At 33.2% G+C, this 27440-nt stretch overlaps 3 protein-coding genes across 9 annotated transcripts; 2 read left to right on the forward strand and 1 right to left on the reverse strand.

Annotated features, from left to right (window-relative positions):
* Positions 1-8236: 8236 nt before the first annotated feature.
* On the forward strand, positions 8237-13082 carry LOC131602846 (uncharacterized). Of its 6 annotated transcripts, none has more exons than XM_058875064.1 (10): positions 8237-8538; positions 9435-9657; positions 9873-9985; positions 10071-10914; positions 10996-11086; positions 11262-11419; positions 11533-11584; positions 11683-11762; positions 11917-12010; positions 12283-13082. In XM_058875064.1, the coding sequence occupies exons 4-10, from the start codon at positions 10192-10194 to the stop codon at positions 12819-12821; spliced, it is 1737 nt and encodes a 578-aa protein (XP_058731047.1). In that variant the 5' UTR covers positions 8237-8538; positions 9435-9657; positions 9873-9985; positions 10071-10191; the 3' UTR covers positions 12822-13082. The 6 variants fall into 6 exon arrangements, 5 of the variants coding, with proteins under 5 accessions (XP_058731047.1, XP_058731048.1, XP_058731043.1 ...); XM_058875065.1 differs by having other exon boundaries at positions 9435-9554; XR_009284150.1 differs by having other exon boundaries at positions 9873-10914; positions 11917-12183; positions 12283-12396.
* A 6194-nt stretch (positions 13083-19276) lies between these two features.
* LOC131607605 (uridylate kinase PUMPKIN, chloroplastic-like) lies at positions 19277-22174 on the forward strand. Of its 2 annotated transcripts, none has more exons than XM_058879585.1 (7): positions 19277-19558; positions 19714-19849; positions 20424-20477; positions 20804-20895; positions 21108-21334; positions 21445-21621; positions 21738-22174. In XM_058879585.1, exons 1-7 carry the CDS (start codon positions 19362-19364, stop codon positions 21842-21844), a joined length of 990 nt encoding a protein of 329 aa, XP_058735568.1. In that variant the 5' UTR covers positions 19277-19361; the 3' UTR covers positions 21845-22174. The 2 variants fall into 2 exon arrangements, with proteins under 2 accessions (XP_058735568.1, XP_058735567.1); XM_058879584.1 differs by having other exon boundaries at positions 19280-19558; positions 21735-22174.
* A 3098-nt stretch (positions 22175-25272) lies between these two features.
* Positions 25273-26502, reverse strand: LOC131607606 (protein MKS1-like). The gene has a single exon (XM_058879587.1). It carries the CDS (start codon positions 26320-26322, stop codon positions 25687-25689), a length of 636 nt encoding a protein of 211 aa, XP_058735570.1. The 5' UTR covers positions 26323-26502; the 3' UTR covers positions 25273-25686.
* Between the last annotated feature and the right edge of the window lie 938 nt (positions 26503-27440).

Genomic DNA, 27440 nt, shown 5'->3' on the forward strand with positions numbered 1-27440 from the left:
AGTTTTTTCTCTACAATTTTATTTTTCTTCTCTTTTTAATGGTTAAACTTTGAATGTAATATTTAAAAAATCTTAAATATTGCTTTCAACTTATGCATAGTGACAAATTATTTTAACAAAATAAAATAGACTACTATCTAATTAAAATAAAAAACTCTTTGGCAAATAATAATAATTCCCTAATAGTTAAGCATAAAGTCCCAATGTCTAGCAATCCTATTAGTTATAGAGAATTTCAATTTTTTATAAGGAATATTGCATGTTTGTCTGTATATTTTAAGTTGAATGAAATATTTTAGATTTTTTAAATATTACATTCAAAGTTAACTGTTAAAAAAAGTAGAAAAATAAAACTGTAAAGAAGAAAATTTAAAAAATAAAATTAGCCTACATGTCATTAAAGGATTATCAAATGCAAAATGGGACAAACTTGAAGGGTCAAAATCAAACAGTTACAAAACTTAGGGGACAAAATCAAACAGTTACAAAACTTAGAAACCAAAATCAAACAATTGAAATTCCGAGGAATCAAAACTACATTTAAGCTTATTTAAAATTATCAACCGTTACGGCTCAATCATGATTAAATCAAAGAGAAAATTTACATTAAAAAAACTCAAAAAAGAAAATCATCAAACATCTTGTAAATAGAGCATTTTATGTAAGGGTAGACATATATTAACGACTTCATAAAACCCATGATCAATCATATCACTCTAGATTCACATAAATCTTGAACGGCTACTATTTAGCAAAGAGAGGGTCCTCTTCTTTAATTTATGTTTTGTTTATCTCATAATACATGATTATAAATGATTAAGTTTGGTGCTTAGTGCTTCTGTATTTTCAATTCAATGAATGGATATATATTGTATATATGTGCAATGCATATTCAGTTCACTTGTCTTCATATTTCAGTGCACTCGACGCACCCTTTTTATTGTACCTAGCTATTTCCAAAATGTTTGACTGTTATTTGTTTGTTTTTTCTGGGATGATAAAGCGACTGATCGAGGAGGGAAGGAGTGCAAGTTCATTTATGCACTGTTTCAGGGGACCTGGTTAGCTGAAAATTAAATCACTTTTTCCACTCATTGATTTGTTTATGATGTATATGAATTGCATGCATTATGACAAAGCAAAATAATTAAGAGAATGAATGCGACCCTAAAAATATCAGTTACTACATGCATGCATATCATCCATGAAGTTGAAATGGAGGAAAATACTTACATGGACACAACCATAACACTTGTACTTACACACAACCAATCACATTTTTTTATTAATTAAAAATTAAAAATAAAATTGTCTCTCTCCTATTTTATCTCAACCACCCCATGATGCCAATTAAAAACGAAATTAAAATTTAAATAAATTTATATTCTCTCTCTTTTCATTGGTTGTGCCTAAAAATATGGGTTTAGATTCGTATTTGTGCAAGTATTTCTCTGAAATGGAAAACATTTGTGTGATAATTGTTCTAGTTTTTTGATTATATATATATATATATATATATATATATATATATATATATATATATATATATATATATATATATATATATATATATATATATATATATATATATATATATATATATATATATATATATATATATATATATATATATATATATATATATATATATATATATGAGCATATCAAGTGAGAGCACTTTATAATGAGAGATGAGATAAAGAAATAACAACCATTGGATTCATCAAGTGAGAGCACTTTATAATGAGAGAGAGAAATTCCTAACATTCTCTCTTTTGATGAATCCAATGATTGATATTTCTTCCTCTCATCTCTCATTATAAAATGCTCTCACTTGATATATCTCTCTCTCTCTCTCTCTCTCTCTCTCTCTCTCTCTCTCTCTCTCTCTCTCTCTCTCTCTGTCTGTCTCTCTCTCTGTGTGTGTGTGTGTGTGTGGTTTCGGCATATTGATTATTTCAACTGAGGTGGTGAGTTCGGCTCGCCTATCAGGCGTTCTAGGACTTCAATGTTTCCAGAAAAGTGTTTGGGCTTTTATTGTTTGTTTTGTTCTTCATACACAAAATATCTTCAAGAAATTATGTGTATGAGGAGTGATAAAACTCTTGTTGAAATGGCTCGTCCAATGTTGAAAAATCATTCGCTTCCCCATAACGATACTCCAAATGTAGAAGAATAATCAGTCGAGTTGATTGTTAGTGGTCCAGGAACTTCAACGTCTGGTGGAGTAGCTACTCTTGTGATAAGTCAAATGTTTGTTTCGACGACAATACCAGAAGTGGTGGTACCTCCACCATAACCAACCAGTTTTCCAACTACTCCCAGGGTTACACAACCTACTATAGGTGAATTTATGCCTTCTTTCCTCTCAAGTTTCACACTATCCACTGGTAGTAGAGAATATCCATATGACATGTCAACTACAATGATGGAAGGCCTACAAACTAATGCATCTACATATGCAGATAATAACTATTGTCTCTCCTCTTAATCAATATTTAGCATCAAAATCTGCTATAAGCAATCTCAATTGAATGGCACAACCTCAATCAATGACGGTTATGATATATCCTTAAAGTTATGTCACCCTTAGCTACTAGTTCCCTCTTGCCTGTGAGACAACAAATGGATGAAAGTAACCATGATATGGTGAATATGCTTACACAACAAATCAACATTGTGTTTAATCCTCCAATCCAAAACATAACCCATACTTACCAAGAATTGACGAATCAAATGGGTCGAATTATTGATTTCTTTGGTGCTCCTTAAACGCATATTTAACCAGTCCCTTAAGTCCAAATAATGAGGGCAATTCAAAATTCAAAAATTGCAAATAATGAAGTTTTTTCTAATGATCACATTCACCAACATGTTATGCCTCAACATATCGATAAGCTTATACCTAGGGTAGTCAAGATGACTTAAGTTGGAAAATTATACCTCGTACCCCTATCATTATCCCTCTACCCCTACATTTTTTAAAATATTTCAATTTTATCCTTTTAATTTATAAAATAATTTTATTATTTAATATTTACCATTTCACACCCCTACCAAAGTGCCTCGGATAACTTGCAATCAAGTTTTTCGGTTTGTAATTTTTCTTCACCGGATAACTTGCAGTCAAGTTTTTCGGTTTGTAATTTTTCTTCACCGGATAACTTACAGTAAAGTTATCCGGTTTGTAATTTTTCTTCACCGGATATCTTGCAATTAAGTTTTCTGGTTTGTAATCTTTCTTCACCGGATAACTTGCAATCAAGTTTTTCGGTATATAATTTTTATTCACCAAATAACTTGCAATCAAGTTTTCCGATATGTAATTTTTCTCAAATAACTTATGCAACAATGAAAAACCATGTCCTAAAGTAAATAAAACCGTGGCCTATTCAAATAGACATGGTTTTCGCAATTTATGAAAAAATGTATATCCCACGCTTGAGAACCGTTGCCTAATATTGCAGATAACTATTTTATTTACTTTTGGCCACGGTTTTCCTTGTTGCCAAAACTTTTTTTTTGTAATTTTTGGGTTAGTTAAAAATTATACACCATCATCATTTCTAAATGGTTTTAGATCTTTTTCCTAACAATCCTTTTCATGTTTCCATCATATTTTGACTTCATCAAGATTAAATTTATTGTCTGTAGCGCCCCAAACTACTTTCAAGATTAGTGACTGACCTCACAACTTGTGAGTGAGGAAAACGTATGATGAAAAGACTTGTGTTGGTTTGTTGGGTTAGTCGGTAATCCTGATAGTAGTTTGGGACGTTGCAGACACTATATTTAATCTTGATGAAGTCAAAATATGATGGAAACATGAAAGGGTTGCTAGGAAAAAATCTAAAATGATTTAAAAATGATGATGGTGCATAGTTTTTAACTAACCCAAAAATTAAAAAATAAATAAAAAGTTTAGGCAAAAAGGAACAACCGTGACCGTGGCCAAAAGTAAATAAAATAAAAAAATAAAAAGTTTAGACAACAAGGAAAAACCGTGGCCAGAAGTAAATAAAATCGTTATCTACAATATTACAAACCGGATAACTTGACTGCAAGTTATCCGGTGAAGAAAAATTACAAACCAGATAACTTGACTGCAAGTTATCTAGTGAAGAGAAATTACAAACCGGATAACTTGACTGCAAGTTATCCGGTGAAGAAAAATTACAAACCGGATAACTTGACTGCAAGTTATCCAGTGAAGAAAAATTACAAACCGGATAACTTGACTGCAAGTTATCCGGTAAAGAGAAATTACAAACCGGATAACTTGACTGCAAGTTATCCGATACACTTTGGTAGGGGTGTGAAATGGTAAATATTAAATAATAAAATTATTTTATAAATTAAAAGGATAGAATCGGAATATTTTAAAAAAATGTAAAGGTAGAGGGATAATGGTAGGGGTATGAGGTATAATTTTCTTTAGGTTGAAATGGCCTGGAAGTAGTATTGGTCAATAGGAACCATGATGCATACCAAGTGGTTAAGAGAGCCCAACAAAATAATTATGGAGGCAAAATAACATAGCTAATGTGGTTGAAAAAATCTTAGCCCAAAATGGTCTTAATGTTGGGCTTCATGGGCCTAATTTTGTTTTTGCCTTGTTTGAGTACATTTTGCAAAATGAACTCCTCAAAGTTGGAAGATTCCTAAGTTCATAAAGTTTGCAGGCGATACTGATGAATCCATTGTCGAGCATCTCACTCGATATTAATCAGAGGCACTTGATATTGATAAGGTCGTTGATTGAAAATAGTGAAAAAAAACACTTAACTATCATCTTGATTTTTAAAATCACCGAAGGGTTAGAGTAAAAAAAAGTTTTTTTTTTTTACAAAAATGGTTACATTTTTATCCAGAATATTAAAAATACATTGTATGCAACAAATCTTCGCAGAATATCAAGATTGTTTACCATGATATTAAAACTACCACATGAACAAGTCTCATTCCATAGTTGTTGCATACGATACATTTTTATTATTCTGGGTAAACAATGTAACCATTTTTGTAAAAAATAATAATTTTACTGTAACCCCTCAGTTTAAAAAAATAGGGGTTAGGGTATTTTTTTTAATGATTACATTGTTTATCCAAAATATCAAAAATACATTGTATGCAACAAAGCTTCACAGAATATCAAGATTGTTTATCCAGAATATTAAAAATACAACATATCCAGGTCCCATACAAGATGTTAGAGATCTGAACTTGAATGTCAGACCTGCATTCACCAAGATTGATTGTTGATGCTATCATTATCACTGCTTTCACTAGCATATACAATTTCCATGCTTTGAATGCATCCAATTCTAATCGGGTGTTTGTTCCGAAAATTGGAAAATGTTTTTTTTCAGCGCTTGCAATCCATCAGTAAAGACTTTTAGGAATAAATCATAGTTTTTCAAAACCTTCAACAACAACAACAACAACATCAACACCATTGTTTGATATGGATTGCAAAAGCTAAAAAAAATATTTTCTACAAGGTAGAAGAACTTTTTTTCTTCAGTTTTGCAATCCATCCTAAAAAAATGATGCATTCGACGGTAGGGCGGCTACAAATAAGATAGCATTATGGTGAAATATGTTCACCGAGAGTTTTATAGTAAAATTTGATTATTTTTATCCCTCGTGTTATCAATGGTATATCAACTCGGTTTTAAAATAACCGAGGCAATAAGTTGTGTTATATATATATGTCGCGCCTAGGAATAAAACCTCGATTTTTTCTAGATGACGTGAAAGCTTCATCATGAAAAGCGTTATTTGTTATATTGTTAGTAGATAGGGTTAGGCAAGTCGAACGGTTGAAAGTTGACTTATCTCAAAATCATCTCAAACCCATTAGACTCATCTCAAACTCAACCTGCATAGACTTAGCAAACTCCTTGCACAAGGTAGTATTAGCAAAACCAAATATAATATCATCTACATATATTTGAACCACTAAAATGTCATTTTTGAATGTTTTATAGAACAAAGTAGTGTCAACGTTTCCTCTAGTAAAAATATTTTCTAAAAGAAAATTGCTTAGTCTTTCATACAATGCCCTATGAGCTTGTTTCAGACCATAAAAAAATTTCTTTAGTTTGAAAAACGAAATATGGATTTTTGTAATTTTTAAAACCAAAAGGTTGATGTACATACTTCTTTAGTTATATAACCATTCACAAATGCATTATTAACTTCCATATGATATAAGATGATGTCATAATTAACATCAACAAAAATTAAGAGACTAATAGACTCTAACTTGCCAGTGGTCTGACCTTGTTTCTTGCCACTTCTCATTTCTCACTCAATTTGTTTCTAAAGACCCATTTGTTCCCTATGACATAAGTTCCTTTGGGTCTAGGCACAAGATCCCAAACATTATATCTAGAGAATTGATTTAGTTCTTCTTGCATCTCCAAAATCCATTAAGTGTCCAGAAGTGCTTCATCAACAGATGTAGGTTCTATGAGGGGCATTAAACCTAAAACCGTCTTTTTAGAAGGTTTGAATGAGGATCTAGTTCTGACTAGTTCAATATTGTCACCCATAATCAATTCTTCAGAATGTGAAGATCTTTGTTTGTGTGCTTTCTCAAAGGAGTTCGAGCTCTAACAACTTATGGTTGAACAACTTCAAAGGCTTTAGTCTCAGATTCTTTAGCAACAACTTCTTTACCTTCAGAACCTGAATAGGTAATCTCCAAATATGCAAACTTTTCAACTAGCTTTGACTTTTCAGGGTCAAGTTTGTCATCAAATCCAACATGAATTAACTCCTCAACAATTCGCTCTTCAGTGTTATATACTATATTGCTTTTTGAGCATTCAAAGTATCCCAACGTTAAATATTTTTGTGCCTTAGAATCAAACTTGTTCATATTGTCTTTAGTGTTCAGAATAAAACAATCACATTCTAAAGGATGAAAATTTGAAATGTTGGGTTTTCTATTCTTCCATATTTCATAAGGAGTCTTACTCAGAATAGGTCTTATAGATATCCTATTCTTAATCACTCGTTTGCTTTAAAATGTTTTTTAACTCTAATTTTCTAAACGATTTTGTCTTCAACCAAAGTTTTTTAAAACTCCACAATTCACTCCCCCTCGTGTGTATAGAGTCACATGTTCAGCACCATCTTCCTGAGGAACCCTATCAAGAGGATGCACAAATACATAAGAGAAAAAGGACTTTAGTTGTTACCTCGAAAGAAGTGATTTTTATATATTATGTGAATAAAGCCACTAGAAAGACGCCACAAAGACATTAAAACGACGATCAACAAAAAGTGTTTGTAGAGACTAGAAACAATTGAATAAAAGCAAAGAAAGAATCCACAAACCTCAAGAGTGGCAAAAAAGGGGAAAGTTACCCTTCAACCCCTTACACAGCTGTCGCACAATCGACATTGGATAACACCAAAAGGAACAACTTTGCCACCAATGGTCAGGATCTCGCTTTGATCTACTCAAACACTCAAGTACCCTGATTTTTTTTTTAATCCTGTCCAGTCTATAAGATCTTTTAAATCTTATTTTCTTTTAAATTTTATTTTCTTTCAATTTCTTCTAATTTTGTTTTAAATAATGACACTTTAATAAATATTGCAATTAAATAACTAAAAATTTATTGTATGATTAATTAATTTATTATTAATATTTTTATGATGAAATATTATATAATAGTATGTGGTTATTTTTTCTATATATAATTAATTTATTATATAGAGAAATGCGAAAAAACTAAAATTTGATGATCGCAAGAGGAGAGAAATGTGAAAAACTAATCGAAAGTTAAATTTGAACACAATATTTCTATATATCATTTTTTCTCTATATATTTAATTTATTAACAATTTAAAGAAAATATGATATATTTTTTTAATTTGTTATGTTTTCATCTACTAAAAGTTTAATTTTAAAATATAACAGAATTTCCAAATTGTTTGGGACGGATCTGAAGATGGATATTTAAATTAAGAATCTCAAGAGACAATGAGACAATGCCACTTTTAATGCAATAATAACAGAATAACCAATGTAATCTCCAAATTACATACAAAACGTAACAAAAAAATTGGAAACGAAGGTGATGCAAATTAAAATCGCAACAGTAGAAAATTTTGGATTATACGATGGACATTAACAAGTCTTAATAAAGCTACACACTATGATCTATCTTATCATTATTTCCATTTTTTTTTTCTCTTCAAACAAAACACATGTCATGCTCATGCACCCCCCATTTCTCTTTCCGTACACTTCACCGGTCCCCGCCACACCCCTCCCATCCACATTCTCCACACTGCACCGTGTCGTTTCAATTCATCTCAGTTTCTTGTTTCTCTATAATAACTCATTTCAAACTACACCCTCTTTTTTATTTTTCAAACCCCAAATAAAGAACAAATAGACTTTCCTTTTTATTTTCATCTTTGTGTAAAAAATATAAATACTCTGAGTGAAATTGGGTATTGACTTTCCTTCCTTTGATAGCTCCTTCTGATTCAATATAGCAACCTTTCCTTCTCAAGGTATGCATGCTATAACCCTATATCATAACCATAATGTTTTATTTATTTATTCATTCATTACTTTATGCACATTACATTAACCATCACTTTAGCCATATATGAAATTTTATTTATTTATTAAGGTAGATGCTAGTCTAAAGGCAATGCTAGAGCAATGAAAACTTAACTACAAAAAATGACTATCACAAATCCCAAGAAATCACTTATATCGATCAACCGTCCGATCTTAAATCAATAATCGTGATTCATTAACCTCAGGAATTAGTCTTAGTACCTGCGAGTATGTTTTTCTCAAGATCTCGAGTCTTTGTTGGATCAGTTCATATAGAGTTTTACTCTGACTTTAAATGGTCGGAATTTGAATTTGAAAAAATGAAAAATGGATTGGAGAGAGTAGTAAGAAGTAATGGAATGTAGGTTAGGTGTAATAAGGGAAGGGCTAAGAGGGTCCAAGGTGGGCACCTATGACCACCTAACAGACCATAGAGTAAAGACTTATCACTTTCATTTACCTTAACCTATTGAATATACATACATTCATATCTCAACTTTAGCTCTAGTTATGTTGTGTCTACTATACTGTTGCATTAGTAATCAATGCTTCTCATCAAAACAACATTACTTCTTCCTAACTAGTAGTAGTAGTAGAAGTAGTAGAGTGAGTAACTGGTAAATTATCAATTAATGCTGCTTTTATTTCTTGCCCTTTTTATTCCTACAAAACAGCACTAGCTAGCTTCAAATTTAGAGTTTTTTCTACTAATCATGATTGACATTGTTATTACTAGTATTTAGTAATTAATTAATTGATACTAGTACTATACTAGTGTCTAGTACTATCTTATTTATATTATCATTACTTTCTAATGATTCAACTTTTTTTTCTCTTGATTCAGAATTGTGAAAGTTTCTCTCTAGAAAAGGAAACGGTTGAGCTTTGCAATCAAAAGCCTTAACCTTGTTCAATCTCAAAATCCAGATCTTGAGCCTTCACAAGCTTTTCAAAGTTCAAGCTGGTTTGGTTTCTCTAACACTTGTTCAAGAGCTTTGCTTTGAATTTTGGCTTTGTTTGACTTGACTGTGACTTATATAGTCTCCAATTTTGAGTTGAAAAGCCTGGTATTAGTTTATTGTTTGTATTTGCTTTTGATTTTGATTTTTATGATTATTCTATAATAATAGTGGATAATGTATTGGGGTTGGTGGAGTTAATTAGTATTCTTTCAGTGTTGTGAGGTTTGAACATGCAAATAAACTATTGTATTGGTTGTTAGTTGACTCCTTTTTCATGCTAAGTCCATGGTTTTAACTTGTAGCTTTTAATATTATACTAGATTTTGCATAATTGGTGAGAGGGATATTCGGCTTTTTGATATGGAATTCACATTTTCAAGGTGTTGAATTGAGGATTGGTTAAAAGTTAGAAAGTGGGGTTTTCGTGTGGAAGGTTTGTCTCTACTCTAAGTGTAAGATATGCTGAGCTCTGATGATGATGATGGAGATATTGATGTATTCTATGACTCATTGGATAGTTTGTCAGGTCAAGATTCTGTTTTAGCCGAAGAAGAGTTTGGTTTCGAAAGGCGTTACGATGAAATTTGGGTGAATGAGCCTGTTAGTGTGAAAGAAAGAAGGGAACTTTTTTTGCAGGGTATGGATTTAGCTTATAGTTCTTCCAAGATTTTGTCTCAAGAAAAAATTATGAGGTTTAATGAGAGGATCATGAGGTGCAGTGGAGCGGTCTCAAATGCATGTGTTTTCCCTTCTGATAAAGTATCTGAGAAGACGGTTTTCTCGGGATGGAATGCAACTTCTGAGGCAGAAGTCTTGTTGGAAGGACTTAAAGTGTGTCGCGAGGATGAGGTGGATGCAAGTTCTCAATGGGAAATGAATGAGACGGTGGATGCAACTTCTACAGCTCCTGAGCACAGAGAAAGAGAAGATGAAGCACAAGAGTTTCGGGATTTTGATAAGAGTAAAACTAGTAGGAATAACTGGTGGAAGCGTTTTGTAAATGTCGGAAAAGGCGACGAAGGAAAAGTTAGATCAAAATTTAGTAGAGGAATGAATAAAACAAGTAGGATAAAGGTAAGACGGAATAAAAAGAGGTGGCTTGAGTTCAGTGAGGTATACATTGGACAAGAGATTAAAGCTCACAAAGGATTGGTATGGACTATGAAATTCAGTCCTAATGGTGAGTATTTAGCTAGTGGGGGTGAAGATGGTGTCGTACGCATATGGCGCGTTATGTCTCGTGACAAAAGCCGGCCCTTTATTTTACTTCCAAATGATATTTTTCAAATTGAGGAATCACCACTGCACGAATTGTTTGGTCATTCCAGTGATATCTTGGATTTGGCTTGGTCTAATTCTGATGTGAGTTTAACTTGCAGAACCAAAGTTGCAATGTGTTATGTTCGTTATGCTTGCAAATCTAATAAAAATTACATGTTGCAGATTCTTCTCTCGTCTTCTATGGATAAAACTGTCCGTGCTTGGAAAATTGGTTGTGATCAATGTCTACATGTTTTCGCCCACAAAGACTTCGGTAAGCATCATAGAATCACACACTTTGATCTGTATTTTCAACAACCATGTTTAGTTATTAGCTATAAACTTTAGACGAAATGCACTTGTTCATATTTAGAATTTTGAAACATTACGATGGGCTCAGCAGACCTTGAACATGATTGTAATTGTGTCTTTTCTTTAATTGGATACAGTGACATGCATTCAATTCAACCCTGTTGATGAAAATTACTTCATCAGTGGATCAATAGATGGTAAAGTTCGAATATGGGGGATATGCGAAGAGCGAGTTATTGACTGGGCAGATATAAGAGATGTCATAAGTGCTATAAGTTACCAACAAGACGGGAAAGTATGCTATGCAAACTTGATTATTTTCACAATTTTCGGCGTCTTAATGCCTATTTTATTTCTGCAAAGGAAACTTGTGGCCATGAGATTGATGAATACGTTTTATATGTGTAGGGATTTGTAGTTGGTTCTGTCACAGGTACTTGCCGATTTTATGCTGCTTCAGGTATATGCATATGGATCACCGATTGTTACATTCATGAGCATTTGAGCACTCTTAAGGGAAGATAAAATAATTCCTTAATCAGATTTCTAATGATTTAGGAAAATATTTCAAGCTTGAGGCTCAGATAGATATCTGTGGAAAGAAGAAAGCATCAGGCAACAGGATTACCGGCATTCAGGTTAGAATCTAGAAATTCCTTACTATTAAAACACTTACCTTGTGTACTTCATTCATTGTCATTCAGGTTAGAATCTAGAAATTCTTTACTACTAAAACACTTTAGTTTACTTTGTACTTCATGTATTGTTGTTCACACCAATGCTTGTTTGCAGTTCTTCCAAAGCAACTGTCAGAGAATTATGATCACGTCAGAAGATTCCAAAATTCGCATATTTGATAGAACTGAGATTGTTCAGAAATACAAAGGTATCACAGCACTTAACGGTCACTACAGTCCTGATCAAAAACCTTAATGTTGCGGGAACAATCATGGACCACAAATTAAAACCTTGTTAAGAATTGTGTTTAAGCATTTTACGTGCATTGTATGACACAACATCTGATCTTTGACAGAATGTGTAATATGCACTGACACATCGGTAAATTTTAAATAGTATCTCTTTCCATTATGCATATGCTTAATATGTCTGGTTTGCATGAAAAACTCTTAAGTCTGTTAATCTTACTACTTCCATCAGGCCTTCCGTGGTCGGGAAGTCAGATGTCTGGTTCATTTACATCAAGTGGGAAACATATAATTTCGGTTGGAGAAGACTCGCGTGTTTATATTTGGAACTTCAATGACTTTGAAAATGCTTCTTCAAGAAAAAAGAAATCCCAGCATTCTTGTGAATATTTTTCCTTCAAGGGTGTAACGGTTGCAATACCTTGGTGTGGCATGAAAGCAGAAGACAGAAATAACATGTCGCGTCCCATTTCAGAAACAAAAGGCAAGCAAGAGTTTGGTTCCGAGGTTAGAGATACAGATCGTTTTTCTCTCGGTAATTGGTTCTTCATAGATGGTACATGCCGAGGTTCTATGACATGGCCCGAGGAGAAACTTCCAACATGGGATTTACCTCTTGCAGAAGACGGATATGATCATCGGAAGTTATATAAAAAAGATAGTAGCCAAGGCAAGAATAAATCAGAAACATGGGGACTCACTATAGTGGCAGCTGGCAGTGATGGAACTATCAAGACATTCCACAACTTTAGTTTGCCTGTTAGGCTCTAGGACAATGCCATGTTGATTTTTTTCCATTTTTGAGGAGAGATTTTGGCCATAAATTCTAAGTATAAGAGTTTGCTTAGAATTTGGGAAGGTGGATTTGAAACATGTGGTATTCTCTGCTTACAAGTAAAATCATTGTGAAATGCATGTTGGATGTCATGTTCTTGACATGTTCTAGGATTTGTATATTTACACTTTAGGCATGCCATTAATTCAATATGGTACATAATGAAAAGTGCTATTGAAGTTTTGATTACATATGTGATTCTATTAGTTTGTGTAAGGAGTTTATGATATCACTTAATTGAGCACTTTATTTATGTTTTGTTACAGCATGGGCTAAATTACTTTTATGACATAGATCTCAGTTGAATATAAGACACTTCTCCAACAAAGAAAAGTGAGTTTAAGAGGAGAAATATAAAGATAAATAAATTGTTGTATAGGGATAAATAGAACCAGTTTTGAAAAGAGAGAGATGAATATAATTCTTCAAATTATATAGGGTTAATAGTCATTTGTCCCCCCTGCAATAGGAAAATTTTACTTTATACCCCTACAATTATACCTATACCCCTACATAAAAAAAAATTGGACTGAAATACCCGAGTATAAATAGTATATATTTTAAAAAAATTCATTTTTTCCTCACATTTCAGAAAAATTTTCGAAACACCTAAAAATATATAAATCGGAACACTTTTTCAAAGTCTTCCGGTTTAAAAAAAACTACACCGGAACACTTAGAAAAAGAGTTCCGGTAATTTTCAGTTGCTTAAAGTTGCATACCGGAACACTTATTTAAAGGGTTCCGGTGGTTTTTTTATTATAAAATTCTAGCCTTAACGCAACGGTTTTAAAGCGTTGCCTAAAGTGAATGACAAATTAAAAAAGCGTTGCCTAAAGTGAATGACAAATTAAAAAAGCGTTGCCTAAAGTGAATGACAAATTAAAAAAGCGTTGCCTAAGTGTGGTTTGAAGCAACAATCAGCACAGGCAACGGTTTTATTATGTTGGCCAATACCTTTTGGCAACGGTTTAAAACCGTTGCGTAAAGTTTAGAATGTTTTTAAAAAATTAAACCTCCGAAACAGTTTTAATAAGTGTTCTGGTGTGCATATTTAAACCCCTTTACTGGAACTCTTTTTCTAAGTGTTCCGGTGTGATTTTTTTGAACCTGGAAACTTTGAAAAAATGTTCCGATTTATATATTTTTGGGTGTTTCAAATTTTTTTTGAAAAAATGAAAAAAAACTTAAAATATGTATTGTTTATAAGAGGGTATTTCGGTCCAAATTTTTTTCATGTAGGGGTACAGGTCTAATTGTAGGGGTAGGAAGTAAATTTTTTCTGCAATAGTAGCGATATTCGGTTTACCCCCCTTTTAAAAAAAAAATTTGTTTTACCCCTGTAATATTTTGGTACCCCTAAACGTGTAAAAACCAGGGAGTAAAATCAAAAAAATATATTTTACAGGGGAGTAATTTTCCCTCTTAGGGGACAAAAGACTTACAATTTTAATATTATAAGGGGGTAAAACAATTTTTTTTTTAAAAGGGGGTAAACCGAATATCGCTACTATTGCAGGGGGCAAATGACTATTAACCCAATTATATCATAGTTTATTTAATACTTCTAATTCCTAATATTATATTGTTCAGTTTAGCTATGTGAGAAGACATTAGTTTAAATGAAAAGTAAAATTAGATGAAAATGACTCATCAACAGTTTAGAAACATGTTTGAAGCAAAGAAAAGAGAAAAATAAAACTAGAGATGATTGAACTATTGCGTATTGAATCAATGAAAACATGATACAAGGATAATGACTAATTAATAATTTTTAACTAACTTGTAACAATTAACAAATTAATAACTACCTATAACTAAGTATAACAAATAACACTATTAACTCAACACCCTTTTTAAAGTTAGAATTGGATTTACATTTCCAATTTAAAAAGAAAAATACAATAAAAAAAAACAATATAGCTCATTAAAAAAATACAACAAAAAAACCTAAAGCAGAAATCACATCGTCTAAAAATAGAAAAGGTGATATCGATAGCCGTAGTAACGGAGGTGCCTAGCTCATAAAAGTTTTTGACCTATTTTGATTCTTTGGAAAATCTCTCAATGTCTCTTCGGCGCTTACTCGAATATATTAACAAAGAAGTTTTTGACCTACTTTTGATTCTTTGGAAAATCTTCTAATGTCTCTTCGGAGCTTACTCGAATATACTAAAAAAGACTTGATATCGATAGAGATAGTGGCAGAGGTGCCTATCTCATAGAAGTCTTCAACTTATTTTAGACTTTTTGAAAATTGTATGATGTCTCCTCAGTGCTCATTCTAATAGAATCAATAAATTTAATTTGTAGTCTTCAAGTGCAAAATTTTGGCTAACTAAGCTTAACCACCTTATCATAGTAGCATAAAGAGAATGAAAAATACTAAACTACCATAATAAGGTAAAAACACAAAGGGAATAAAAGATGGTTATCTATATCAAAATGATTGAGGTGTGTTAGAAACTTCAACAAATATATGTGTATTAGAATATGAGGAGTGATGTGCCCTTACACATTGACATATTCCACGTCACACACTCCTGAGAGAAGAGTACAATAACCACTCACTGGGTCCAAAGACCCATACCCAAGAGATATCAATAATTACTTCAACCATAGGATTGAAAACAAGGAGGATTATTCACCTAGAAATTATAGATACAAAGCTTCTCATCACTTTATGTGAGGTAGCTGTAACTACCATCAACAATCATAAACATCACATACAATCCTTCAAATACAAGGTTACCACCTGAGCGATAAAACTAACTTCGGCCACACTCATTATCATTTACTAATCACTTCTGCCACCTTCTTCATGAGGATGGCTAAACAAAGCTCATATACCGTCGTCAACACTATTGTAGAAGGTTTTCCAGGTGGTGGAAAATCCCTCTATTCCCACCGGAAGTATGCCATGCATGTCTTGACAGAGAGCACTATACTCGCCAATTTTGAAACAAGCTCGGAGAAGGATCAAGGGTCCAAAATCATCTTCTCCAGCGAAGATGCCATGGTCATCACAGTACAATATGATAATTAGGACGTGAAGCTAGTGCTGATTGACCTCGGAAGGTCAGAGGAAGTCTTGTTATGAAACACCTTTGAGATACTTTGGCTTGATTCATATGACATTCGAGCATTTCAAGGCTCTTTAGTTGGTTTCACAGGCTAGCAGGTACAAGTGAAATGTAACATAACACTCGAGACAATGTCTAAGTTGAAGGCACGCACAAACATTATCAATGTCAAATACATTGTAGTAGACGCCTCGTCGCCATACAAGATCATCATGGTGCAACTTGCCCTTAACCTATTATAGGATGTCTTATTCACCATGCATTTACCCATGAAGTATCCGCTATCCAATAAGTGAGTCGAGGTGGTCCAGGGGTATCAAGAGATCCCCTAAAAATGTTATCAAAACAATCTAGAAATGAGAAGGGAGAAGATGGTCTTATTCGCCATTCCACAACCAAGCGCGTAGGAAATAGATGCTTCAAATTTAGGTCCTAGATTGGAGGCAAAGAATGAAAGGCTCACCTTCATATAGGACCTAAAGGAGGTCTTGATGGCAATTGGACTTCAAAGTCAATAAGCTATGCACCTCTATATTTTAAGCTAAGGAGGAGGAATTAGTCACCAAGTTAAGGAGGAACATCGACTGATTCGTCTAGGCGTCGGATGACATACCATTGATAGATGCTATGGTGGTCTTCCATCGACTCGCCATGATTCAATTGTGAAACCAATATCTTAAAGGAAGCGCAAGGTGGGAAAGGAGAAGCGAGCGACCATTAATGAAGAAGTTCATAAATCGAGAAGTGTTGGCTTCATAAATGAGGTTAAGTACGTATCTTAGTTGACCAACATGGTTCTGGCCTAGAAGTCGTCAAATAAATGGTGTACGTGCGTCGAATTCACAGAGTTAAACACAGTCGGTTCTAAGGATCCATATTCACTCCCCAATATTAATGGGATGATTGATGGGTCATATGGTTACAAAACCATAAGTTTCATGGACGCCTACTCAGGCTACAATCAGATAAAGACGGATTATATGGACGCGCACAAGACAACATTCATATCCAGCCACGACAACAACAACAACTACTACTACTACAACTACAATGTCATACCTTTTGGACCGAAGAACGGAGGCGCCACCTACCAAAGGATAACACATGTTGTATTCTCAAAACAAAAAGGGCATAATCCGGAAGTCTACATCAATGATATGATTGTGAAGGCGTTAAAAGGGGAGACCACACTACATACCTGGAAACATTCAGGAGGTATAACATGCGCTTAAACCCATCCAAAAATCTTTTTTTGGCATGTAGTCGATCAAGTTCCTAGGTTTCATGTTAACTAGGAGAAGGATAGAGGCGAATCCAGAAAAATGTCAAACCTTATCAACATGAGAAGCCCATTTAGTATTTAAGAGGTTCAACAACTAACCGTGTACTTAGTCTCCCTATCCCTCTTTCTTTCTTGTACATGTGGCAAGGCATTTCTTTTACTTTCCACTTTAAAGAAGAAGGAGAAGTTTGAATGGACAAGTAAGTGTGAGGAGGCGTTCTCCAATCAAAAGGCCTTCCTAGTGACGCCAACCATACTGACATGTCTAAAGGCAGGTGCGCCCCTCTATTTGTTACTGCCAAACAATGAGCTATGTGCTCATCCAAGAGAAAAACAAATTTGAGTAGCCTGTATACTTTGTGATCAAGGGCTCGAAGGTAATGTAACATAAGATTAAGAGGATCGCCTTGACGGTTGTGATAACTGCGAGCAAGCCTAGTCCTACTTTCAAAGGCATCATGTCATGGTGAAAACAAACAAACTCATTTGATAAGTTCAGAATAAGCCATATCTTATAGGAAGGATAATATCATGGGAAGTTGAGTTACCCGAGTATAATTTCCAATATATACCCATAAGGAGTATCAATTCACTAAGGCTAGCCAAATTTATAGTAGAGTCTAGTTTGCTGGTAGTTAATGAGACTCCCCATGTATGGATCCTATTTTTGGACGGCGCCTAGAACATGGATGGAAGTGGCACCGAAATAGTACTGGAGGGATCATATGACCTCCTAATCGAGCAGTCCTTAAAGTTTGAGTTTAACGCTAACAACAACCAAGAAATGGCATGGTCCTCCCCCTTGAAATGGGAACTTCAAGCCTTAAAGCCAGAAATGACTTAAACTTTGGTGGTGAATCAAGTCGTTAGGGAATATTAGATGAAGGGCCCCCAACTGATCAAATATATGAAAAAGGTATGTGAATTATCTAAACATTTTATAGCTTTTAAGAAAACATGTGTGCCCATGGAACAAAACTACATGGTTGACCTTTTCTCCAAGCTTCCTAGCACAAAAAGAGAATGGCATAACCAAACTGTAATTCAAGAAACTTTCCTCACTCCCACTATTGAGACGGAGGAAACCAATACTCTTGAGGTCTCCCGAACCACTAGTTGGATGACGTCCATAATATGTTATTCTTTCAAACGAACTCCCACCAAATGAGATGGAAGCAAAAACGATATGAAAACGTCCAAAAAGTATACCATAATATTTGAGAAGCTTTATGAGATGAGAAAAGCATCCCCAATGTTGAGATGTATAAGAAAAAAAAACCCGCATTGGTCCTCACATAGGTCCACCAAGGAAGATGAGGTAGTCATGACAGGGCGAGCACTTGCTCATACATTGCTCAAGCCGGGCTACTATTGACCCACTATGATGAAGGATAGGGCAAACCCCAACACTATAATATTTTTATTTCTAATCCTATCCTATTTAGTCTTACTACACATTCAACGCAACATCCCCATCTCTGCTACATTAATTTTATTTCAGTGTTGATTCTTAACTGCGCCTAATATTCTGCCTCGTACAACATCATAGGACTTATCACAGTTCGATGAAAATTTTCTCTTCAGTTTAAGCGGTATATTTGTGTCACATACAACCCCTGAAACCCTCATTCATTTCAGTCACTCAACGTGAATTTGATGGTTTACATCCTTGTTCTTTTAAAATTGTATTCGAGCCATACAATGCGTTGTTTACGGGCAATAATCTAACATTCACATTATTTCGCAGCTGAACTATATCATAGATTCAACAAAATTTTACGTTCATTGTCAACTAACTTATCACAACTCTCTCTTTTTATCCTAACTTGAGACCATCTATCCATATTGAAGTTTTCTTTGATTTTGTTGAGCCCTTGAGACCATCTATCCATATTGAAGTTTTCTTTGATTTTGTTGAGCCAGCAAAATAAAATTTGCCTAAACATTTTTATTTAAAAAAAAATCATTTTAGTGCGTTTTTCAGATATTTGGAAATTAGATCGAATGGGGAAAAGAATAAAAAAAAACAAGAAAATACAAATTATCTTTAGCGGCAACTAGAATTGAAAGCGGAGAGTGGAGAGAAAGAGGGTTTGGCGGCACCAACAATAATGGCAGTTTCCACTCCTCTCTTCTCCTTATCTTCTATTTCCCTTTCTTCATCTTCATCTTCATCTCTTTACCCTTCAAAGCTTCACTCCCCTTCTCGCACTTCAACACTCACCACTAATCCATCTTCCCACATCAATCTCGCTATTCGCTCTTCTTATTCCGGAAACGGTTCTTCCCCTGATGCCTTCAATTCCAGGTTTCTCATACAATCCCTTTCTCTGTATGAATATATTTGTAACCATGAATTTCGGTCACGACGACTAGGTGTTTGTAGAAATGTTTGTATGAAAATGAAATTACGTGGTGTGTTGAAAATATTTGTAATCAGTTATTTTTATTGCTTGCTGCTAGGAACTCTGAAATTCCATCGATGTCTCCGTTTCAACTGTCAATGGGTGAATCTAACAAGCCCAGGTGGCGAAGGGTTTTGCTCAAAGTTAGTGGCGAAGCACTTGCTGGAGATCAGGCTCAGAATATTGACCCTAAGGTCTGCAACCCATTATTTATATTACGCTTTTGTGTTGTGTATTGAATCTGCTCAAGCGAAATTAAATATGACTAGACAGTTAATTTTATATTTTTGATAGTAGTATTTGTTTAAATTGTTGATAGCTTGTATATTTAGATTGATGGAATTAGATGGAATGGAATGAACTGGTATATAATCCAATTCCATTGTTTGGATTTGTAAGAAATGGATGGAGCGGAATGTAACATGATGGAATCTATTTCATCTTATTCCATCCAATCCTTCCGTTTTCATTCACCAATTTGAGGTGTATGTAATATAATGAACTAATTTGTTCTGTTTCGTTCCATCAAATTATAAAAAATTTCCAAACAACGGAATGTAATCTCTTATCCGTTTTACTCTACTCCATTCCATCATATTCCATTCCACTCCACTTTGTTCTAGTCCATCAAGCCAAACATACCCTTTAGATAAAAAAATATAGAAGTGGCAATAATCTGTTCCTAATAAACACATGAAACAGTTTTTTTTTGCTATATGATGCTGTTCTCAGTTTCTCAGACTTCGTTTTTTGTGGGGTTGGATGCAGATAACTATGGCTATTGCAAGGGAAGTGGCAGCTGTAACCCGCCTTGGGATAGAGGTGACTATACTATAGTGTATTCTTTCACTACTAACACCCTTCAGTTTTATATTTTGTAGTTTCTGGCTGGGTCTCCAATTGTTTGCGATCCCTTGGTTAATTGAATGCGTGATTTGCTGTAGTTTTGGGGAATTGTTATTGTTGGTGTTTTTTGCAATATAATCTTTAGGGGAGGTTCTGCATTTAATTTTGTAATCACCATTATTATTGACTATTGAGGGAGTTTTATTGCCCTAACTTGTTATATACCATTTGACTTAAAATCATTCAAAGCTTTTTTACCGGTTATCAGAACTTGGTTTGAAATTATTAGGCCGATGTTACAGGTTGCACTAGTAGTTGGTGGAGGTAACATCTTCCGTGGTGCTTCATGGGCTGGAAGTAGTGGTCTTGACCGCTCATCTGCTGATTATATTGGGTGATTGATTCCCTTCATATAACTTAACAAAGAATACCTTTGATCTTCTGTCAAAACTTTTAGCATGAATGCAGAATTCTGTCTTAATTTTATCTAGTGCACTCTATTCACAGTTCTTATCAAAATACCCGGTGTTGCCAAAACTATATAATAAGACTTAACATATAATTAGTGCCCTGATTTTTAGTGACTGTGTTTGATTGATCTTCTAGGATGTTGGCTACTGTTATGAATGCTATATTTCTTCAAGCAACAATGGAGAGTATTGGCATTCCAACTAGGGTGCAGACTGCATTTCGCATGTCTGAGGTTGCAGAACCATACATACGCAGAAGGGCTGTCAGGCATTTGGAAAAAGGAAGGGTCGTCATTTTTGCTGCTGGCACTGGAAATCCATTCTTTACCACAGACACCGCCGCAGCACTTAGATGTGCTGAAAGTAAGTTAGCGTTTTGTTGCTGAAATTCTATCTGTTTTCGTTGATGGCTTGGTTAATATTGTTTTCATTCTTGCATCTATTTGCTTACTCTTATTCTATCATCTATTCAGTTAATGCAGAGGTTGTACTCAAAGCTACAAATGTTGATGGGGTATTTGATGATGACCCAAAACATAACCCTCAAGCGCGTCTTCTTGACACATTAACCTATCAGGATGTAATAACTAAAGATTTGTCGGTGATGGACCTTACTGCCGTAACGTTATGTCAGGAAAATAATATTCCTGGTAAGTCAAGCAGACAAACATTTTTATGAGCTTTTATTTTTTCTTTATTGAAACTAACGAAGATTGGTACTATTGTCCTGATGAATTGTCCCTGTCCTTGCCTTGTGGAACAGTAGTTGTCTTCAATCTAAACAAACCAGGTAACATAGAGAAAGCCATTAGAGGGGAGAGAGTTGGAACTTTGATTGGAGCAACGTGGAATTCTACCGTATCAAGAACGTGATAACATTTGAAGACCAATTATTACAAGTGATTCTTTCTCGTGGTTTTCTGATGCAATCTTCCAGCTCAGGATGCCAAAAAGGCAAGGTGCATTATTTTGCAGTTGGTGGCTTTGATGTACTCTAAGGACACTGTTCTGAGAATCTGTAAATATAACATAGGTATATTACTTTTATCTGCCATCCACGTGGTTTGGCCTAATTTTATATTGCCATCTTATGTGGTTGTAATTTTATATTGCCATCTTATGTGGTTTTTTTCTTTCTTTCCGATAGACATTTTTACTTCTCAACTTTGCTCCAGTAGCAATCAATTCCGGTCCTTCTATTTATTTTTTTTGACGCATTTTGTGTTTCATTTATTGCATATGACTCCTTCGAAATATCATTAGTCATTTTCTTAAAGAAAAATCTTAAGAATTAATTTTAGAACCTAAAATCTGTAGATTTGTAGGCTATAAGGTGTACATACCAAAATACCTAGGCCAACGTTGGAGCTTGAACTCTGTGCTAAGTGGCAGTGGCACTAGTAAAGAAACCGGTTTGCAGTAAAAATCGAGTAGGTCGGAGCATCTTCCCTACTCGGAACATCTTTTCAAGTTGGAGGGAGTATCCAGTCATCACCTTGGTGGCTGACTATGTGCTGAGACCCTTACAGAGTGTTATGCCCCTTAAAAGAGGGCGGCGGAGGTCACGATAATTCCCATTAATGAGGGTCTCTAAGAGTCACTTCATAAAAGTTGCAGTTCATTGTTTCAAAGGTATAAATAAGGACTTTCACCTAAGGGATAAGAAAGACATATTTAATCTTGAGCTCACAAATACTTCTATCGTGCAACTCGAATCCTTTAATCAATCCAATCACCTTCTCAAGTTAAGCTTTACAGTTGTGACCTCACCAGATTCGCTTCTAGGAGGTAGTCCAAACGTGTTTTTACAAGAACATAAGATAATACATAATTTTTACGATGAAATTTATTATTCAATTCATTTTTACATAAATGCAATCAAACACATTATTTTATCTTCAATTTACTTTTATTTAGAATTTATATTACAAAATCAATTCATTTAAACAAATTACACTTTTCTATGGCACATAAGACGCATTATTTTACATTTAATTTACTTTTATTCAGAATTTATATTACAACAATTCATTTAAACAAATTACACTTTTCAATGGCACATCAGTACTTTTATTCAGAATTTATATTACAAAAGTTCATTTAAACAAATTACACCTTTCTATGGCACATAAGTACCGTGAAAACGTCTAGCATAAACAAATTGACATCAAAATATTACCTAAAATTGCTCCGTTCGAACTCCGATTGTCAAACACAGATCAAATCTTCTAGCATTCCTATACCAAAATGCAACGATTCCATCTAAACTGACAATTTGATCCTCAAGTATACCTCCACCAGCAGCAAAGCAAATTTAAAGCGGCACTCCTGACAAGAGTTCCAAAATTCTACTGTAATGCATACTCATCTGTTTAAACACTAGAAACTATAACAATATTTTATCAATTTTATCAATGACACCAAGACATGCCCTTGGATTCAAGCACCATTGTGCTAAGTTGTAATCCTTGCTATTTTATTTAATTTTCAACAAGTTTAACACATTTCACATCATCAATCAAATTTTCAATACATACCTTTATTTAGGAATAGTTTTTCATTTCTTGTTTTCCAAATACACCACGCGTACCTACTCACTCCAACCCTTTTTGAGAAAGCCTTACCACCACCATTCAATCCTTCGAACTAGTTTAGTTGTAATAAACTTTCATTGTGCAGTACCGTAGAGATCTTAAGTCACCGACAAATAGCATACCAAATACTTGAAAAAACTGAACACTAAAAAAATAGATAAGACACCGACTATATTTTCATACACTTCGACATAATGAATAGATCGTTGACCAATAATACCTCTACTAAACAAATTATCTTGTGTAGTTATTCTATTGTGAAATGGTCTTCCTGCTAAATAAGAAACTTTTGATGGGATCACTTTATGCTACACTTTGGACCATAAAAGCTGAAAAAGGTTATGAATACATGACATTTGACCTTTATACGCTTATCTAATAAGGAGGCGACTCAAGTGAGAACACTTGGTTATGGTGAGAAATGAGAACAATTAATCCTGATCATTAAATTTTGATTCAGTAAAATTAATGGATTAGATTGCAATCTCATTCTATAGTCCTCTTTAATAATCATCACCAAAATCAATTCACATTATATTTTAAGAAACAAAATATTTGATACTTTTTAAAAATAATAATAATCATTTAAAAATATTTATATATGGTATTTATAATTTAATTAATAAAAATTAAATATTTATTATCGCTATATTCAAAAATTAAAATTATTATCTAGTAATCAAAATTATTAATATGATATATATAAATAAAAATAATTAATAAAATTAAGACATTTCATATAATATTTTTGTATAAAAAAATTAATATAATTATATTTTATTCAAAAGTATTTATATCTATAGTTTCTGGATCCAAAAAAATGATATAATTATATATTAATTCTAAACGTTAATATATAACAATATTTGTTGACTATTATATATTATAATGACTAAATATAAATATGTTTATTAATATGATTTTATTAGTAGTTTTAATTAATATATAATTATATTAATCGTTATGTTTTAAATAAATCTAATATATTTATCTTATACTAGAAGTAAATTTTTTTAGATTGAAATGAATTATCTTTAACAGATTATTATTACTTTCAAAAGTATTAGATATTTTAATTCACCACCATCTACCTTATTACTATTTGTTACTTAAGAAATATAATATTTAATTAGTTTTGAAAATAATAGTAATCAATTAAAAATAATTTATATATGTCAGCCGTGAATATTCTATCGATTAATATATAATTATTTTAATTTTTAATACAATGATAATACATGTTTATATATTAAATTTAAATAAAAAATGACACCTTTTAAAGTCAAAGTATTTATCAAATTAAAATAGTAATATATATTTTATAGCTGACATTTTTCATTTAAAAAATTAATAAAATATGCATTATTGTTAAAATAATTATATTTCAATCTAAAATAATTTACTTATATTATTATATAAATATATTAGATTTATTTAAAGCTTATCGATTAATATAATTATATATTAATTTAAACTACCAGAAAAATCATATTTATAAATATATTTGTAGTATTTAGTTATTATAATTTTTTCAATAGGCAACAAATGAGATTTTATATATTAGCGTTTATAATTAATAAATAATTATACGTTTTTTTGTAGATACAAAAACTCTAGATATAAACGCTTTTGATTAACAAATAATCATTAATGATATGGAGAATATTCAGCTGAAGATATGGAGAATATTCAGCTGAAGATTGAAGATGAGGAAAATGCTACACTCTTTTTGAGTCCGTTTCCAGATTCTTTAGAACAATAAAAACATAATGATCAAGATTTGGACATACATTTCCTATGATGTCCTAAAAAAAAGAAGCTGCATTTAAATTAAAAAAAAAAAAAAAACTAAAGACAAATCCAAATCCTTATAAACAAGTAGCAAGAATCTCAAGTGGTTGAGACAAATATAATTCCAACCAATTCTAAGACAGAATAGTGGACCAAAGCTTGGACATTTGTTTGATATTATTTCCCATTACACCAATATACACAAGACCAAAACAAAACTTATGGTTGATATGGCACAAAAAGTCAGTGAATGAATGTTGAATTTTCAACCTTCATAATCAAAATCATCAATAAAAAGTCAAAAAAACATTTCTTAAAAAAAATTAAAAATTAGTCAAAAATACTAAACAGATCTGGCGACGGCAACGGAGATACCACGGCGGCGGAAAGCAAACCCGACGGACTCCCCACAAAGTTACTTCCATACCAAAACGGACTCATATCATGCCAAAACGGCGTCGTTTGTGGCTCATTCATAGGTGAAAAAAACCCCTGCGATATCGGCGGTAAAGTCGCCGGTGCCGGCGATAATATCCCAGGGAACTGTCCCATTTCAACTCCTTCTAACAACCACGTCAAGTCATCGTCAACGTTTTGAACTCTTTCTCTCTCCGTCGGACTCGTTCTTTCGATAGAAGCGAGTCTCGCCGCCGGTGAAACAGCTCCGGATTGTTGACTAGCTTCATCGCCTGTTGAAGATCCGGTGAGACGCTGGACAACGTCCATGAAGTCACTTTCAGTAACATGGAGGACTTTCGGAGAAACGGAGTAGATGATGAGAGGCTGTCGGTGCTGTGAGGCTCCTACCGGAGGATGGTGATGAGCCGCCGGAGGAAGCGGGGGTTTACGGATTGTGTGAGATTCCTTGCTGACTCTGAGAGGCGGCGGACGCGCGCCTTGTATTTGGAGCTCTTTCTTTGGAGACGGCGTTGAGGTTCCGCCGGAGAGGAATTCCGGTAGGTTCATGGTGGTTGACTGTGGTTAAGAAAATGAGTTATTAAGAGGAAAGAAAAAAAGTGTGTGGTTTGAAAAGGGAAGTAATAATTGAAAAATAAAAATAAATATAAGAGATAATTTATATTTGTTTATTTTGGGAAGAAGATTCTAGGAAATATAGATTGGAGTTTATTGACCAAGAGAGAGACAGAGTGTTGTTTAGTCAAACACATGTTTTTGTTAGTGTTTTTGGGTTGACAAGAGAGTTAGCTCCTTAGTTTGCATCACATAATGTGGATTTTTTTTTTTGAACGTGCTTTTTAATTTAATTTAATACTAATATTAAGACAAAATCATTGAGTGTAATGAATATATTCTTTTTTTAAAAATTTAATGATAGTAAATGTGTTTTTTGGTACAATACTTGCAAATGACTAAAGAAAGTATATTCACCTATAGGATTTACACATGTTTGTTTTTCTTAACCATTTGGTTAAACGTTTGATTTACACATGTGAAAATATATGTGTTGATACATAGACCACATAAATTCTTAAACATGTCAATTGAATACTTTTTGGCTTTATTATTTTATTTTATTTTATTTACAGATAACTCTATTTAAAATGTAAATAATATTGATTTCTCTTATATTTTGAAAGAGATGATGTGATTTAAACTATTTAACAATTTTCGTCATCAAAGTTATTTGATGATATAATTTGCACAATGCATATCATTACATCTCTCTCTCTCTCTCTCTCTCTCTCTCTCTCTCTGACGATAACATATTTTTCAGAGAGGTGGTAAAATAGAAAGAGATAAAAAGAAGATTTTGAATGGTTAACTCTCCCTCACAAATAAAGAGAGCATATTATACTCTTAAAAATAATACTTATTTTAAGAGTATAATATCCTTCTGACATTATCATAAAGGCAGAAAAATAAGTAAGAATAATAAATAATTAATAGACCACATATATCGCATATAAGCAAACATAACTTAGTAATATAAAGAAAGAAAAAAAGTTTATGATTAAATGATTAAAGATAGAAATATAAAGCATGCAAAGAAATAGGAAAAAAAATTCAATCAAGATAATTAATCATTGTTGTCGTCATCATCATCAGCAACAAGTAATCTAAGA

The sequence above is a fragment of the Vicia villosa genome, linkage group LG5, assembly GCF_029867415.1.
Source record: "Vicia villosa cultivar HV-30 ecotype Madison, WI linkage group LG5, Vvil1.0, whole genome shotgun sequence".
In the NCBI taxonomy this organism is placed as follows: domain Eukaryota; kingdom Viridiplantae; phylum Streptophyta; class Magnoliopsida; order Fabales; family Fabaceae; genus Vicia; species Vicia villosa.